Genomic DNA, 14,244 nt, shown 5'->3' with positions numbered 1-14,244 from the left:
ATTATTTATTCTTTTTATATTCACGCGCTTATTGTGGGAGGTGCAACTCAATTTCTTATTTTTGTCAAGAAAATGGATTTAAATGAACCAAAAACATTAAATTTTGGATTAAAATGACCAAAAAAGCTCAAAAAGTTTATTTGGCCTTGCTTAAAAAGTTTAGTGGCCATCCATCACTGTCACCAATATTTTTTAGATAAAAGATTATTAACAATAAAAATAAAATTCACATTTGTAGAAGCTATAATGTAATTAAATAAAGAAAAAATAACTCTCTCCATCATATGATATAAATGTGATTTTAAATTTTATAATATTCGGAGCGGTTATTATTCGCACTGTTAAAATAATAGGATCCTTACACTTAACAACATTTTGAACGCTGTTAGCGTCAAAAATTAATTACATCTTTTATAAAAATTAATGAATTTAATTAGTCCGAAAAAAGAATAGAAATTTAATTGAACTTTTTATAAAAATTAATGAATTTAATTTAGCCAAAAAAAAAAGGAATGAAAACTTAATTGAAATTTTATAATAAGTTCAAGTGCATTTTTCTACCTTTTGCCTTAAAAAAAAATACATTAGCCCTGAGGTGTTTATTTACTCTTAACAGTGTGATGAAATTACAAGTTCTTCAATTTTCTACATACGTAGGAACCATATGGCAGATTACTAAATATCTATACCACTTTGTACGACCCGTGGGCTTGCAGCTTGCAGCATGAACCAACCAAACCGTGAGCTTGCAGCACGAGCGAACTGAACCAAACGCATCGCAAAGGGTCGCTAGCAAAGGGTCACTTAGTATGAAAATATAAAAGCTCTTAAAAGTTTACCCCAGAGGAGGAAGGGTGTGTGAGTTTCCAAGCGCTAACTTGAATTCATGAGATTTCCTAAATCCCATACCGCTAAGGCCTTTAGGTTTGGAAAGTATCCATGCTTAGGTTCAGATTTTCCATGTCTCTAGTCCTTCGCTTATTAATAAAATCCTTTGCTTGCTTCTAACTAAAAGAATTTAGTAATGCTCACAACTTTAATCATTCTGTTGGTCACCGGACATTTAACATTAGAAGTTTAAGACGATGCAGGGGAATAAATCAACATCAAGCAACTAAGTGCCATTTTCTGATATGAAACGAAGAGAAACAACTTTCAAGATGGAAAAATAGAGAATTCAATATGAATCATTTGCACAAATCAGCAAATGGAACCTTCGTATGCAACCTGTGCTTTATACATAACTCACAATTAAAAAAGAAAATTGCACTGCTCTTATATTAAATTATATGAAAAGAAATTACATTTTTGCTTTAAATAGAGGATAAAATCACAAATTAATACCCTATAACACACTCAAAAACGCTTCATGCAACCAACCTCGACAAACCAAAAAATTGAAAGCTGGAAGGAAAAAAATAATAGCAAAAGAAAGATTTGAAAAGAAATGAATACCATAAGATATAAAGACAATGGCTCCCCAGAAGAGGGCGAAAGTATTTGAGGTCCAAGTCCTGTAAAAATAAGCAATTTATGATAACCGGTGCTAATGAAGCAGATACAACACATGCCAGAGAAAACATGGTGCCAATAAATGAAAATTTAAGTTAAAAGGTAGCCAAATAAGATTTTAGGTTCTAGAATTTAATTAATTTAACCTTTAAAGTTTTCCCAGAAGAAAATCTTATAAAATAAAAATTTAGTTGTCATTGCGCTGGATGCTTTCACCATTACTAAATTTTGGAGAAACATTTATAGATCATATCCTAGGTTGCATTCATTTATATCTGCCACTAAACAGTGGATAGATTCTACAAGCAATAGATCTTATATATGTTTTATGTTCTTGGAATGCTAATATTAGTTGATTACTCCCCAGCAGACTTCCTCTAAGTTATTATAAGTATCTACCTAATACCTACTGCTGTCCGTGTTCTGGCAAAAGGGCCCTAAAGCAGATTCCTGCATACCTGATAAGTTGACCAGCCCTTGCCCCGATTTAGGCTCCTTGTCAAAGCAGAGTTCCCTCTGGAAAACAAAATCTTTGAGAAACAAATGCTGTGAAGAGAAACAACTCCAAAAATGGTATGAAGACCAATAGCTATAAACAGGCATCAAGCTTTTGGGGCAAATGCAGCCAAAGCATTTGCATGTGCTGGTGATAGGTTGCTCAAAAGTGGTTGCATTTGATTGCCATATAATGATATGAGGTGAGAGAAGGCTTTTCCTACTTGAGCCTTAACTTCTGGTGTTTCAACCGGAGACACCACAACTTGAGCAAAAAGATTAACCAACTCTGGGACAAGCGTAAGAATCTGTTTTGCACACAAGAAAGATATAACGAACATGACATTGATAACTGAAATCAATATACAAAAGCACATAAATTACTTTATTATATGAGTAAATGATCAAGAGGTCTAACTAATAAATGTGAAACCTATAACCATCGTTAGTATCATCTGTTCAACTGTGTATTTTAAGTAATATCTCTCCAGACCATCAGACTGATCTCAAGCCCATCTAGTGTCGATACATTCTCAACCTATCTTGTGAAATTCATAAACTAGACAAATGAAGTGAAATATGAAATTTATAAATATGAAATATGTAAATCTTGAATTGCAGATGCAATGGAATAAACCTTACTGGCACAATGAGGTGAAGTCAAGCTTTGATTTCCCATTAGAAGTTAGATAATGCCTGGATAACTAAAGTGTACCTTTCCCAACTAAAATCATTAATCTATGAAAATGATTGGTTACTTGCCCAATGAACACGAGATTGCAGTATGACATAACAGTGTTTGCTGAAGTAGTGAATTTAATTATTGTAACACCTATAGTGTCGATCTTCCTTTTGTCATTAGCTAGAGATGGCAATCGGGAGAGTCGAATTGAGTTCGGATAAGATCGCTTCGGGTTTCGTATTATTTCGAATTAATTTCAGATTCGGGTCATTTTGACCCGACTTATTTTCGGGTTTGGATAAAATCTAGTTTGAGTTGCCTCAGGTTCGGAATAAATTTTCAGATTAACATATCTGATTTAATTTTTTGATATTAAAAAAAATATTAATTAAATATAAGTACATCATAAATTTTATCCAGTAAAATTCTATATATTTAAATTTCTTAGAATTTTCTAGTTGAAGATCCAAAGTTCAAATTTTCTGCTGGTGGTGGACCATCTTCTGCCTCAAATCTGCACGACCGCCTTTTTATTGAACCATCGGATTTTTTACCTTGGATTTTTCTTCAAAAATTCTCAAAAATTAACAATATATAATTATTAAGAATAATTAATTTAATTATTTAATTTACTTATGGAAGTGTTTCCATTGATAAATTAAAAAAATTTAAATTCAAATGCTATCAATGTCGAAAATTTATTTTAATTAAATTTTCATTATCAACCAAGTTTCTTGACTTTTATTAAGATAAATTGTTCAAAATTAATTTTAACTTTTTTACTCAAAGCATAATTTTATTTTCAATCACTCTTTTCTTTCTTTTAAATAAAAATTTAAACAGAAATTGAACTGAATTACAAGAACAAATACGAAGATCTATTTCTTAAGTTAAATTATTTTATTTGATTACTTTTTAATAATTTTATTTCTTGATATAATATATATATACATATATAAACTCAAGCTAATTACTTTATTTAATGATTAACAATTTATAAAACAATAATTTTAAAAGATTAGATATACAGAGATATTACAAAATATATCTTTTAAAATTGAAAATAAAAAATATTAAGAAAATTAGTATTAAAAGTCATTATATATGGTAATTAAATATCACCAAATATTATTTTTATTTTATAAAAATTACGATTTAGGTCATTTTCAAATTTTAAATCGGGTTGTGTCGGTTATAAATTTAGATATTATTGGGTCTCCTTTGGCTTCAGGTTATTTTTTATTTTTGACTATTTCGGACTTGAGTTGTTTCGTTCTCGGGTCTCAGATCACTTCAGTATTAGGTTGCTTCAGGTTTGAGTCATTTTGGATTCGGACAGTTTCAGATGAGTCCGGATCGAGTTTCCAAGCTCGGATTAGACTGTCATCTTTAGCCTGATTTGGCTACACAAAATACTATTTGTATGAGGAAGTACTCAAAAATAAACTTTTTCTCTTTTATGCAAAAACAATAAACTATTTTGACATAACATCGAAAAATAAATTAAAACTAAAATTTTACATTTGGTAGAAATTACAATAGATTATAATTATAATAAACATAAGAAAAAAACTGAAGAAAAATATTACACATTGTCTAAAATCAAAAAAATTGTAAAAGAATGTTAAGTTTGCATTGGTTCATATCTAACTAAAGAAGAGCACTCTTAGCAGAAAGATAATAGTATTTTAAATTATTTACATATACAGTTGGACTTATAGTTGGAAGTGTTTTTGTTGAAAAGTTTACGTTCTAGACGACACATATGGTAAACACTTTTTTCCATGTTGAGGGAAAAAGTGCTTAATTTTAGTCAAATATGGTAAACAGTCACCTAACTTAAGCAAATGCTTGGCACACGTTTAATTTAGGAAAATTCTCTCTATGTGAAAAGCGCATGCCAATATATCCGATGACAAACATACATAAACATGCATGTACTAACAATAGGGACCGAACAAATACCTGCGGATTGGATGACAAAACCAGATTAGAGACACAGCTATAGACAGCCATGGACTCCTCATGATCTTCCTTTAATGGAAGAACTTTCAAGAAAGCAGGAAGGACCTGAATAGTAATGCAGATTATTAAATCGCAGTAATTAGTTGTCACGTCATTAGAGATAAAAGTACCCCAAGGAATAACCTGATTCAATGGGATGGACTGGGGATGCACCATTATCATCCTTGCCACTGCACCAGCTGCATTATCCCTGACAGCATCTGGCTCAGATTCCCCAAATAATGGGTAAAGTCCGCGTAAAATATCACCATAGAATCTGATATTGATGAAAGGAAAAAAGCTCCAGAAATACAGATGGCTTGAAAGGGAATGAATTCAGTGTCAAAATAGCTAATCACAAATTTTCAAATTCTTTATCATCATTAAATTTTTACAGTACTCTTGACCCACCATAGTCTCAAAGCAAGCTATTATGAAAGATAATTTATAAATATTGAAGAGGGAGAGAGATGGCAATAAAGCATGATGTAACAGAGATTGAGGGATCAGTCCATGGGTTCTGTATGGAAGGATACTTGAAAGTTGATTCGCCTCCATTTTTACACAACTCTCCAACACAAAATGCAGCATTTCTTCTGTTGGTTGCTTCTGATGATGCTAGTTCTTTTAGTACTAAGGGCATTACTCTCTGAAACAAGATAAGAACTTTCAGGAAATAGAGAAAATTCTGGAAACTGCAGAAGATCCAAATATGAAAAAAAAAAAGAAGTTGATATTCTAATATTACATCAACATAGCCTGCTATTGGAGCACCCATATCCTGAGCAACTTCAGCTAGGCAAGCAACCACCATAGTTCGATCCTGCGGAGGGCGTGAAGCTTTCTGCAGTTCTCAAAAATAAAAACACTAAGCTTCCATTTTAGGAAAGTCTTAGCATGAGGGAGCAAATAGATATGTTATAAGTACCAACAGCCAACCATACCGCGAATTTCATGAAAGGTTCAAATAGCTTCGCAAAGATTGGTGCAAAATGAACACCCATGGATTTTGCAAATGCCGGAAGCAGGTCAGAGACTGCATCCATAAGCACCTCATCATGTTCAGCATCAGCATCATCAACATCACTATCATCTTCTGATTGCTGACAGGCTGATTCCTCTCTGAGCAATACCAAAGTTGCATCAACAAGCCGAGATATATCTGAAATAAGAAAAATTTTGAATACAGAAGCAGGAGACATGAGGATCCTAATACCAGAACTACTATATCCCACCAAGAAAATGGAACAAATTAGAGCTGCACTTACAAGGTTCAATAGCCACGTAACCATAATCCTTTATAATGTCTGCTATGCTCATGCAAGCTTGAGCAACAACTTCCTTGTCCTCATCTTCAGTCATCGTCTTGATATAAATATGCATCACATTATCTGCAGTTATAAAGAGGTGATTTATTGGAACTTATTAGCAAGTACAAAAATCAGGGATGATTAGCAGTAAATCTAATTATAGATATATGTCACAATCATGTTATCTTCTCACCAAGAACTTCTCTTGCCTTTGCTGGTCCCTCCTGCAAAAATAAGAAGCAAAATTATTAATATGTAACAGCCATCCAACACTCAGCAACCTATAGAAGGGCATATCTAGCCACCTATATGATTGTTCATTTCATTCTCACAAAACAATAAACTGATTACATGATGTGAGAGCTTGTAAAAATATCAGCCAAGGAAGAACTCATGCCAGAGAAAATGGTTCCACTTATATCACAAGCCCAAGAAAACTGAATTAGATTTTATCAAACTAAAGCCAAAATCAGACAGGACATAGCCACTTATGGGACATTCAAGTAATAGGTAAGTATTTGGAAGCCACCAATACAAGCAAAATAGTAGAAAAGAGGTGGGAGAGGTAGGAACTAGGGTCTAGAGAAAGATTAATACTTCTCCAGAGCCACTGAAAAAGGTAACAATTAATAACTCTATTATATACTCACATTATGACTCTGAAACAGTGCATATCCTGCCGTTAAAATATCTGCAATAACAATGAATCAAAAATCAGAATTACCATGGTTGTGAAGAGACGGAACAATTTTTAGTACACCAGTGAAGTTATTTGGTGTATCCCATTTTGCTAAAAGTGATACAGGCTTAGAAGAGTTCAAAAAGGTTACAGGCTCACAAATCTTGAACTATACAAAAGTGGAGCTCAAGAAAAAGGCCATGCAATGCAAGAATGTATTAACAGAAGATACAGTTGAAAATCAAGAGCTAGTCTCTATTTCCAGTGCTACATAAAAGTGGAAAATAATCAGTTTTCTGAAACAAATGTTTCAACATTTATACTTTAGTCTCATTTTCCTTTTTCATCGGTAGCACAAATCATGCTTTGTTGTGCTCTTTAACAACCAGACAGAACATATTGGATTATACACCAGATGTATAGCAATTTTTCCAGAGTGGAACTAATATGAAGCATTTCATCTATTTTTACACAAAATTCTAGGTCTAATTATTGGAGGGTAAGAGATACCAGAAAAGTTTGAAGCAGGGAATGTTTAGTTTTAAAGAAAAGGATGAAAGGCATCATAAAATTATTAAAGAAAAGAAAATACAGAATACAAGCTATGCTAAAATTAGAAACACAAACATTATTTTGCATGAAGATGCTAGATTTTCTAACTGCATATGTATAGCTGTGGTCATAAGGTATTTGTAGGAGGAGAGTGTTTAGGATAACTTAGAGAGAGGCGTGGGAAAATGGATAAGCGAGTTAATGGAAAAGATCAGAGCACAACACCTCTCTACATTGGTATACAAATCATTCAGTATCTTAATGAGGATATTGATGTGGTAGAAAACTGTGATAGGATTAAGAGAATAATTGGATTCCTGAGGTCTCTTAGGGAGACATTGTTCGCTAGAAAGTTCTAGCTTGATTTCTCAAGTATTAGGCATGTACAGGGTTAGAGGAGGGCACAAGGACCATTGATCTTCATGTCATATGGCGCAATATTAAGGGTTTGGTGCATTGCATTGTTGTGGGAAAAAACGGTTAGGCTTTAAATTAAGCATTACCAAGGTCAAAGATTAAACGACAATCCTCCTTGATGGGCCTCATCCCAAAACAACAAGCCATATCTCCCTAATCCAAGAATTGATTTTGGGTCATGCTAGCTCAGAATCAATCCTTAACTAATCTTGATAATAAAAGTATATATTAAATATTTTAATATTTTCAGGCATGCAAATCTAATATTGAATGCTTAAGCTTCCACTTCACTTAATGCCTTCTGAAGTTTAATGCATTGTCAGATACAACCAGAAGAATTCATTAAATAGAAATAGTTAGCAGATCTCACCAAGTAAAATAGACACTAACTTAAACAAGGTGAAAGTAGTAATGGGCTAGGAAGATAAAAACAAACATATAGTTGTGACTTACGCTTTAAAGCAATGATTGCCTGAAGCCGGACATCTTCATGAAAATACCCAGAATGTCTTAGCAAAATCTTTAATGACTCCTCAAAATAGCTAAGATAATTAAGGAAACCAAGACTCTCAATTTTTAGAATGCTGACAAATGAAAAAATAAAAAAAAAAAAAGTCAAAAAGAAATAGGATACGGTGCATAAGCACTCTTAGTGTGCAGCGCAAACAAGCCAAGTGCCTGAGTTGCAGCTGCCTTTTCATCCAATACTCCTGTTCTTATACTGATATTTCGAACTCTTGGCTCATCATGAGCTTCATCATCAGATGACACACCACCAAAACCATTAACATTTTCATCATCAGATTCATCAATATCTACGGCCGAGCCATCATCAAGATTGCAGGAGGAGAATGCCAAGGGTACAACATGAGGAAGATACTGTGCACAAAATAAGGTTTCAAACGAACACAGTCATTAAGAAAACAATCACATAAAATTGTTTTAAAGAAGTCAAACAAACCTGTGTAAAACTATCATCCAAAATTTCTGCCACATTGCTAAAAAATCCATGTGTGTACTCCCGAAGCTCACTAAACTCCAATCCAAAACCCTGGGAAAGGTACAACGTAAATCAATTACTGAAGGGATATATTTAGACTGAAAAAGGGAAATGCAAGTGTAGTTACAGAAATTGCAGCTTCCATGAAAGGGGGTAGAATTGGTTCCATCCTCATTTTCCCAACAGACATAGCAACTATTCCAACAAGCTCAGTAGCCCTCGCTCGTGACCTGAGATCCTCATCATTAGTGAGCACCATGAAAGATTTCATCAACTCCAATACCCTTTCGGCATATGGAATAAAAGCTTGCTCTGCAGCAGATGCAACTGAACCAATTGCAGACTACAAAAATGGTCATCATAAGTGAATGTGAGTTCTAGCTAAGGAAAAACCACAAAAAAGTCTTAATAAATAAATAAAATTGGATTAGTTCACTTTTCAAAACTAGGGCATAAATGCAGATTCATACCATGCATGTCTCCTGCAAGTTTCGCGGACTATTTTGAAGGGCTGCAAGAAGCTTCCCCATCAAAGGATCAAGAAAAGGAAGAATTTCTTCACCCATATTCTCGCAGAATGCTGCTAAAGCATAGTAGGACTTCTCCTGTTGACAATCACAGAAAAATAATCATTTTAATTAAAGGAGTCCTGTTAATAAAAAATAATTGCAAAAATTTCAAGACAGAACTTATCCAGCATTGATGTATTTCTCTGTTACCTTTACTTCGTCAGATGCATCCTCAAGGGCATTCAGTATGCAGGGAAGAACACTTTCATAATGAGATACTATTTCAGGCTGCAAATGCTCAGCAAACTGACCCAAAGCAAATGAGGCAGCACCTCTAACCATTTGTTCTGGATCCCTCAAAGCCCCTAAAACAATATGAAGAACGGGTTCCAGCTTATCTTTCATCGAGTCTAAACAACCCTCTGAAACAACACCTAAAGCTGTTACAGAAGCTTCACGATACTTTGGATTTGCATGCCGAATATTAAATGAAGCAAACTCAAAAACAGGGGGAAAGACATGCTTTGCAAGGTTCAAGGCCATAGTGTCAATAACTTCAGCAGCAGCACGGTCCGGAGCAAGATCATCGTCTTCATCAGCATCGGTTGATTCCGCAAGCAAGGGGCACATCACTTGCAAAATGGGGATGACCAGCTTATACTTTTTCAGGGAACTGGATTTGTACTTTGCCATCCATGAAATTATCTGAATGGCCTAATATTAAGAAAAAGGACAACAAGTAAGCAAAATACACTGACATAAAAGCAAACAAGAATCAACTATGTATAAAGTCCACCTACTCATACACAGATGTGGCTCGAGAAACTGTTCCAGAAAGAGTAAGAAAACCTAAAGAGATGTAATTGGTGCTCGTACCTGATGACGTGTGTTTGATTCCAAATTTTGACTTGAGCAAACCTCAAGAGAGAATTGCACAATGGATTTAACAGAATCTCCAAGAAGAGGAGCTGGAGACTCAATCAGCTCATCAAAGATTTCAAAAGCAATGACAGCAACATCCTCCTCACCAGAGGCAAGGCATTGCCTTGCTACATTCAAAATGCTTGGAATGAATTGCCGAAACTTTACCTGTTTAATATAATTAAAATGATTTAATATTATTAATATGACTGCCAAGAGTCCCAACTCAAAACATATACATACTAATAAAAAATCACTCTTATTATAGGGACAACTGCCAAGGAGTAAGAATTTTATCAATAAATAAATGCAACAGGCATCCATTTAATATATTAGCCTATGAATAAATTTCAAAGAACTTACGAACCCACATTAGTCCTCGATTGTACTGGCCTAGAAAACATATAATTCTTACGAACCCACGTACGATATTCTGCAGTTCATTTGTACTTTTTACCCCAGTAATTTAAATGGATTTTCTTCATTGAATTAACAATCAATACCTGCTAAGAATAAAAATGATAAAAGGATGTAAACTTACCACTTCAGCCCCATCATGTGTAAATTCTAGAAAAGAACCAACTGCCCTGTTACCATACAAATTAAGATTCCAATTAGAAAACCAGAAAAGATATGTACTTGAAGCAGCAGAAACATCAAAATCGAAATTGTAGTTATTACTTGAGGGCAGCAACCCTGACACGATTGCTAGTCTCATCTTGTAAGCACTTGAGTAAAAGAGCTTGCAAATCATTGAAATGAGGTTGAAATGCACCCCCAATTGTTTCAGTTAACGAGCTGAACAGGATCAATGCTACCTTCCCACCCACAAAATAAATAATAACAGATCATCAAAAGAAAAAAAAAAAAAGACATAGAATTATTTCCTTCTTTAGAGTTCAAAAAAAAAAAACGAAAGGAAGATAGTTACTTCTCTATGATCTTCCTGGACGCTTTGACTACATTGGAACAAAAAAGGAAGCAAATCTGGCCACTCTCCAGCAGGAACTGCATATTTCGCTATTATACTCACTACATTTGCGCTTGCTCTCCTTACAGGTGGACTGCCAACATTTTTTTTTTTTAAAAAAAAAAAGAATAATTGTAAGAGTTAACCACTCCAGGTATATATGACGCATGTCATGTATGATTGGTATATATTTTACAAAAATGTCACGTTTTATAAAAGAAAGAAATGATAGTTAAAAAAACCTGTGCTCCATAGTAATACTCTCGATAAGAGACTGTTTGACAAGGTTCTTGAGCTGAGGAGGAAGCTTGGCCCAGTGACCAGTGATCTTCTTTCGGAGGAGAACGGCAGCCAATTGGCGGACGTTAGGGGTCTTGGCGGTGCGAAGGTGTTGAACTAGGGCGGGGACCACCTGAGGATCTTTAGCCAACCTCTTAATCTGTTCTTCTGCTTGCCTTCTAGCATCGTTATCTGGCATCAAGAATTGAATCAACAAAAGTTCAAGAGATTGTGCCATTTTAATTTTCTGTTCTTTCCTTCTGTAACAAATAGTAAATAGTAAAGAGGTGGTGGTGGCTAAAGAAGGGGAAGAAGAAGAAGTGGAAGGGTTTTTGCTTTGGGGGTTTTTGCTTTGCTTCTTTTTCAAGAGATTTTGGTTTTTATAGCGTCCGACATCACATCTTTGCCTTTTCTTTTTATTTATTTAATTTTTTTTTATATTCCCTTTCTACCTTTTACGCTTAACATTTAGGTGGAAAAATAAATTCGAATAAGTATTTTATAACTTCAAGTAAAACATGGAAGTAGTTCTAGATTATCATAAAAAAATATTTTACTCTTAAAATGTTTAATATTCTCTAATATTTAGAAATTTTCACTCTAATGTGTTTGATAGCTTAAGTTTAATATTTAATAACTCATAATTTTCGTTATTTGATCGTCAAACGATCTTATTAAATCAATGACTTTTAAACTGTAATTTGACAATCAAACAACAAAATAAGAGTTGTTAAATTTTAAACTCAAATTATCAAATACGTCAATATGATAATGATGGCTGATCGGAATGAAAATGTCTAAATCATTCGAAATGTTTTAATAAAAATATACACCTTTTTTTATCACAATTTGAAATCATATACCTCCCTTTGTTTGAAAAAAAAAACATCACATGTTTGAAGTTGTAAAATGGTGAAACCACATGGTATTTTCTTATACTTATCTTAAATAAATTTGTCCTTATATTATTTTTTGAAACAAATATATACTTAACTATTTAAATTACAATTTCTTTTAATAATAGCCATATATGGAATGGTAAAAAAAGTAATCAATACAAAACAAGTTAGAGGAAACATCAATAGTACAAACACATACTTCTAGCTAAATTATAAGCTAAAATATTGTCAATTCTCCTAACAAAATTGAAAGAAGTCCTATAGAAAGACTTCTTAAGTTTTCCAATATCTTTATAGATAACTACAACATCCATAATAGGGATAATACAACCAGTGACACTATGAATGACAAATTCAACATCTCCTTCGAAACAAACATTTCTCCAGCCTTTAGAGGCAACCCATGCAAGACTTTCTCTGAGGACTAGAGACTCAAGAGTGAATGGGTTTGTAATAGCCGCAAACCTTTTACCCAAGGAACCCACAATAACGTTTTGAATGTTTCTTGCGATTAGACCAACAACACCTTTAGTTGAAGCCTTGTCTACAGCAGTATCAAAGTTAATCTTGATGTCAAAGGGAGAATTGGTTCCAGCGGTACTCAATCTAACTGGCTGGGGATAGAAAAGTTTTTATTTGCCATTTGAAAGTCTTCCACATTTGAACTGATTTTCCTAACCACCTTTGATATATTCTAGGTTCTCTGATTGAAAAATAGATTATTCCTATCTTTCCATAATCTCCACCTGGTAAAGATGACCTTGATCAAACCATCCCCTAAAAGATCCAAATGATTAAGATCCTTAAAATTATGAACCAACACTCCTTAAAATTGGATCTATTCAAGAGCAAGGTGTTTAGTCCAATAGAGGAAGATCTCTAAATAGCTTTGACATAAGGATAATCCATTATGAGATGCTCACTAGACTCTACATCCTCGGATCTAATTCATTCCTCCGGCAGATTTAGCTTTAACATTAGAAGTGTTCCCACCAGAAGGATATTTGTACAAAGCTTCCATAAGAAATTTTTTTTACTTGTTCGAGATTTGTAATTTTCATAGCTACTTCTAATAGTGAGAATCTAAGGGCATAAAAGGAGATAAGGAAGGAAACGGTTTAGCTAACTTGTTAAGCCAAGTGAGATGACTTGTCCTCGCTATATATTTACCACTTCTATGATAATATTAAACTCTTTCATCATGAATATTAGTAACGTTTATAGGGATGTTAAGGATCTCTTTGACTTGGTAGCTGGGAAAAGCTTTGACCACTTTGGTGACACCAGCTGCTCCTACCATAATATATGAAGTTAGCAATAAAAAAAAGGAGTATCCTCTTGCCAGGATGAATTTTTTATCACTTGAAAATTCCGCTCAAATAGAACTCGAGGGTCCTCAAGAGCTAAAACACTCTGTCCATTTTTTATTTACCACTAGAGGCCCTCTTCTCTAGGCTTGTTTGTAAAAGTAATTAAAAGAAATTACTTTCCCTTCTCTAATATAATGAATACTCTTGTTGGCTATAATCCATCTTGGGGATAATAGAAAGGATATTTCTCTAGGCCTAAGATGGATTATGGCTAACAAGAGCATTTGTTATATTAGAGAAAGAAAAGTATTTTCTTTTAATAACTTTTGCAAACAAGGAATAAGGATTTGATAACAATCTTCACAATTGCTTACTAAGAAAAGCATATTAAAGCCTTGAAGATCTTTGAAGCCAAGTCCACCAAAATGTTTGCTTTTGCAAAGATTATGCTAAGCAGTGAAATGAAATTTCTTCTCCCTCTTCTTTTGACTCTCATAGAAATTGGTGATTATGTTGTTAAGATCATTGTAAAGGGAGAGTAGAAGTTTGAGGCAATTCATCGTGTAGATAAGAATTGCATAGGCTAATAAGGACTTCTTTTCTAACCATGAAGAGAAGTTTCTCTTTCTAACCTGCAACTTTATTTGCTACTTGCATTTAATCTCATTAAAAGTAACTCTCTTGGATTTTAAGTAATAAAAGGAA

General features: G+C 33.8%; 1 protein-coding gene across 1 annotated transcript; it reads right to left on the bottom strand.

Moving 5' to 3' along the window:
* Positions 1 to 1,161: 1,161 nt before the first annotated feature.
* On the bottom strand, positions 1,162 to 11,841 carry LOC8284869 (importin-4). Its single transcript, XM_015716369.2, has 21 exons — positions 11,294 to 11,841; positions 11,013 to 11,145; positions 10,763 to 10,899; positions 10,623 to 10,668; positions 10,037 to 10,249; positions 9,371 to 9,874; positions 9,122 to 9,256; positions 8,779 to 8,994; positions 8,613 to 8,702; positions 8,286 to 8,530; positions 8,105 to 8,193; positions 6,654 to 6,694; positions 6,197 to 6,227; positions 5,962 to 6,084; positions 5,638 to 5,855; positions 5,442 to 5,537; positions 5,230 to 5,342; positions 4,838 to 4,970; positions 4,655 to 4,759; positions 1,971 to 2,315; positions 1,162 to 1,514 (listed from the first exon to the last, which is right to left on the bottom strand). Exons 1-20 carry the CDS (start codon positions 11,566 to 11,568, stop codon positions 2,115 to 2,117), a joined length of 3,144 nt encoding a protein of 1,047 aa, XP_015571855.2. The 5' UTR covers positions 11,569 to 11,841; the 3' UTR covers positions 1,162 to 1,514; positions 1,971 to 2,114.
* Between the last annotated feature and the right edge of the window lie 2,403 nt (positions 11,842 to 14,244).

Source organism: Ricinus communis, chromosome 4 (genome assembly GCF_019578655.1).
Source record: "Ricinus communis isolate WT05 ecotype wild-type chromosome 4, ASM1957865v1, whole genome shotgun sequence".
Taxonomy (NCBI): Eukaryota; Viridiplantae; Streptophyta; class Magnoliopsida; order Malpighiales; family Euphorbiaceae; genus Ricinus; species Ricinus communis.
This window is presented reverse-complemented; position numbering and strand designations above follow the sequence as displayed.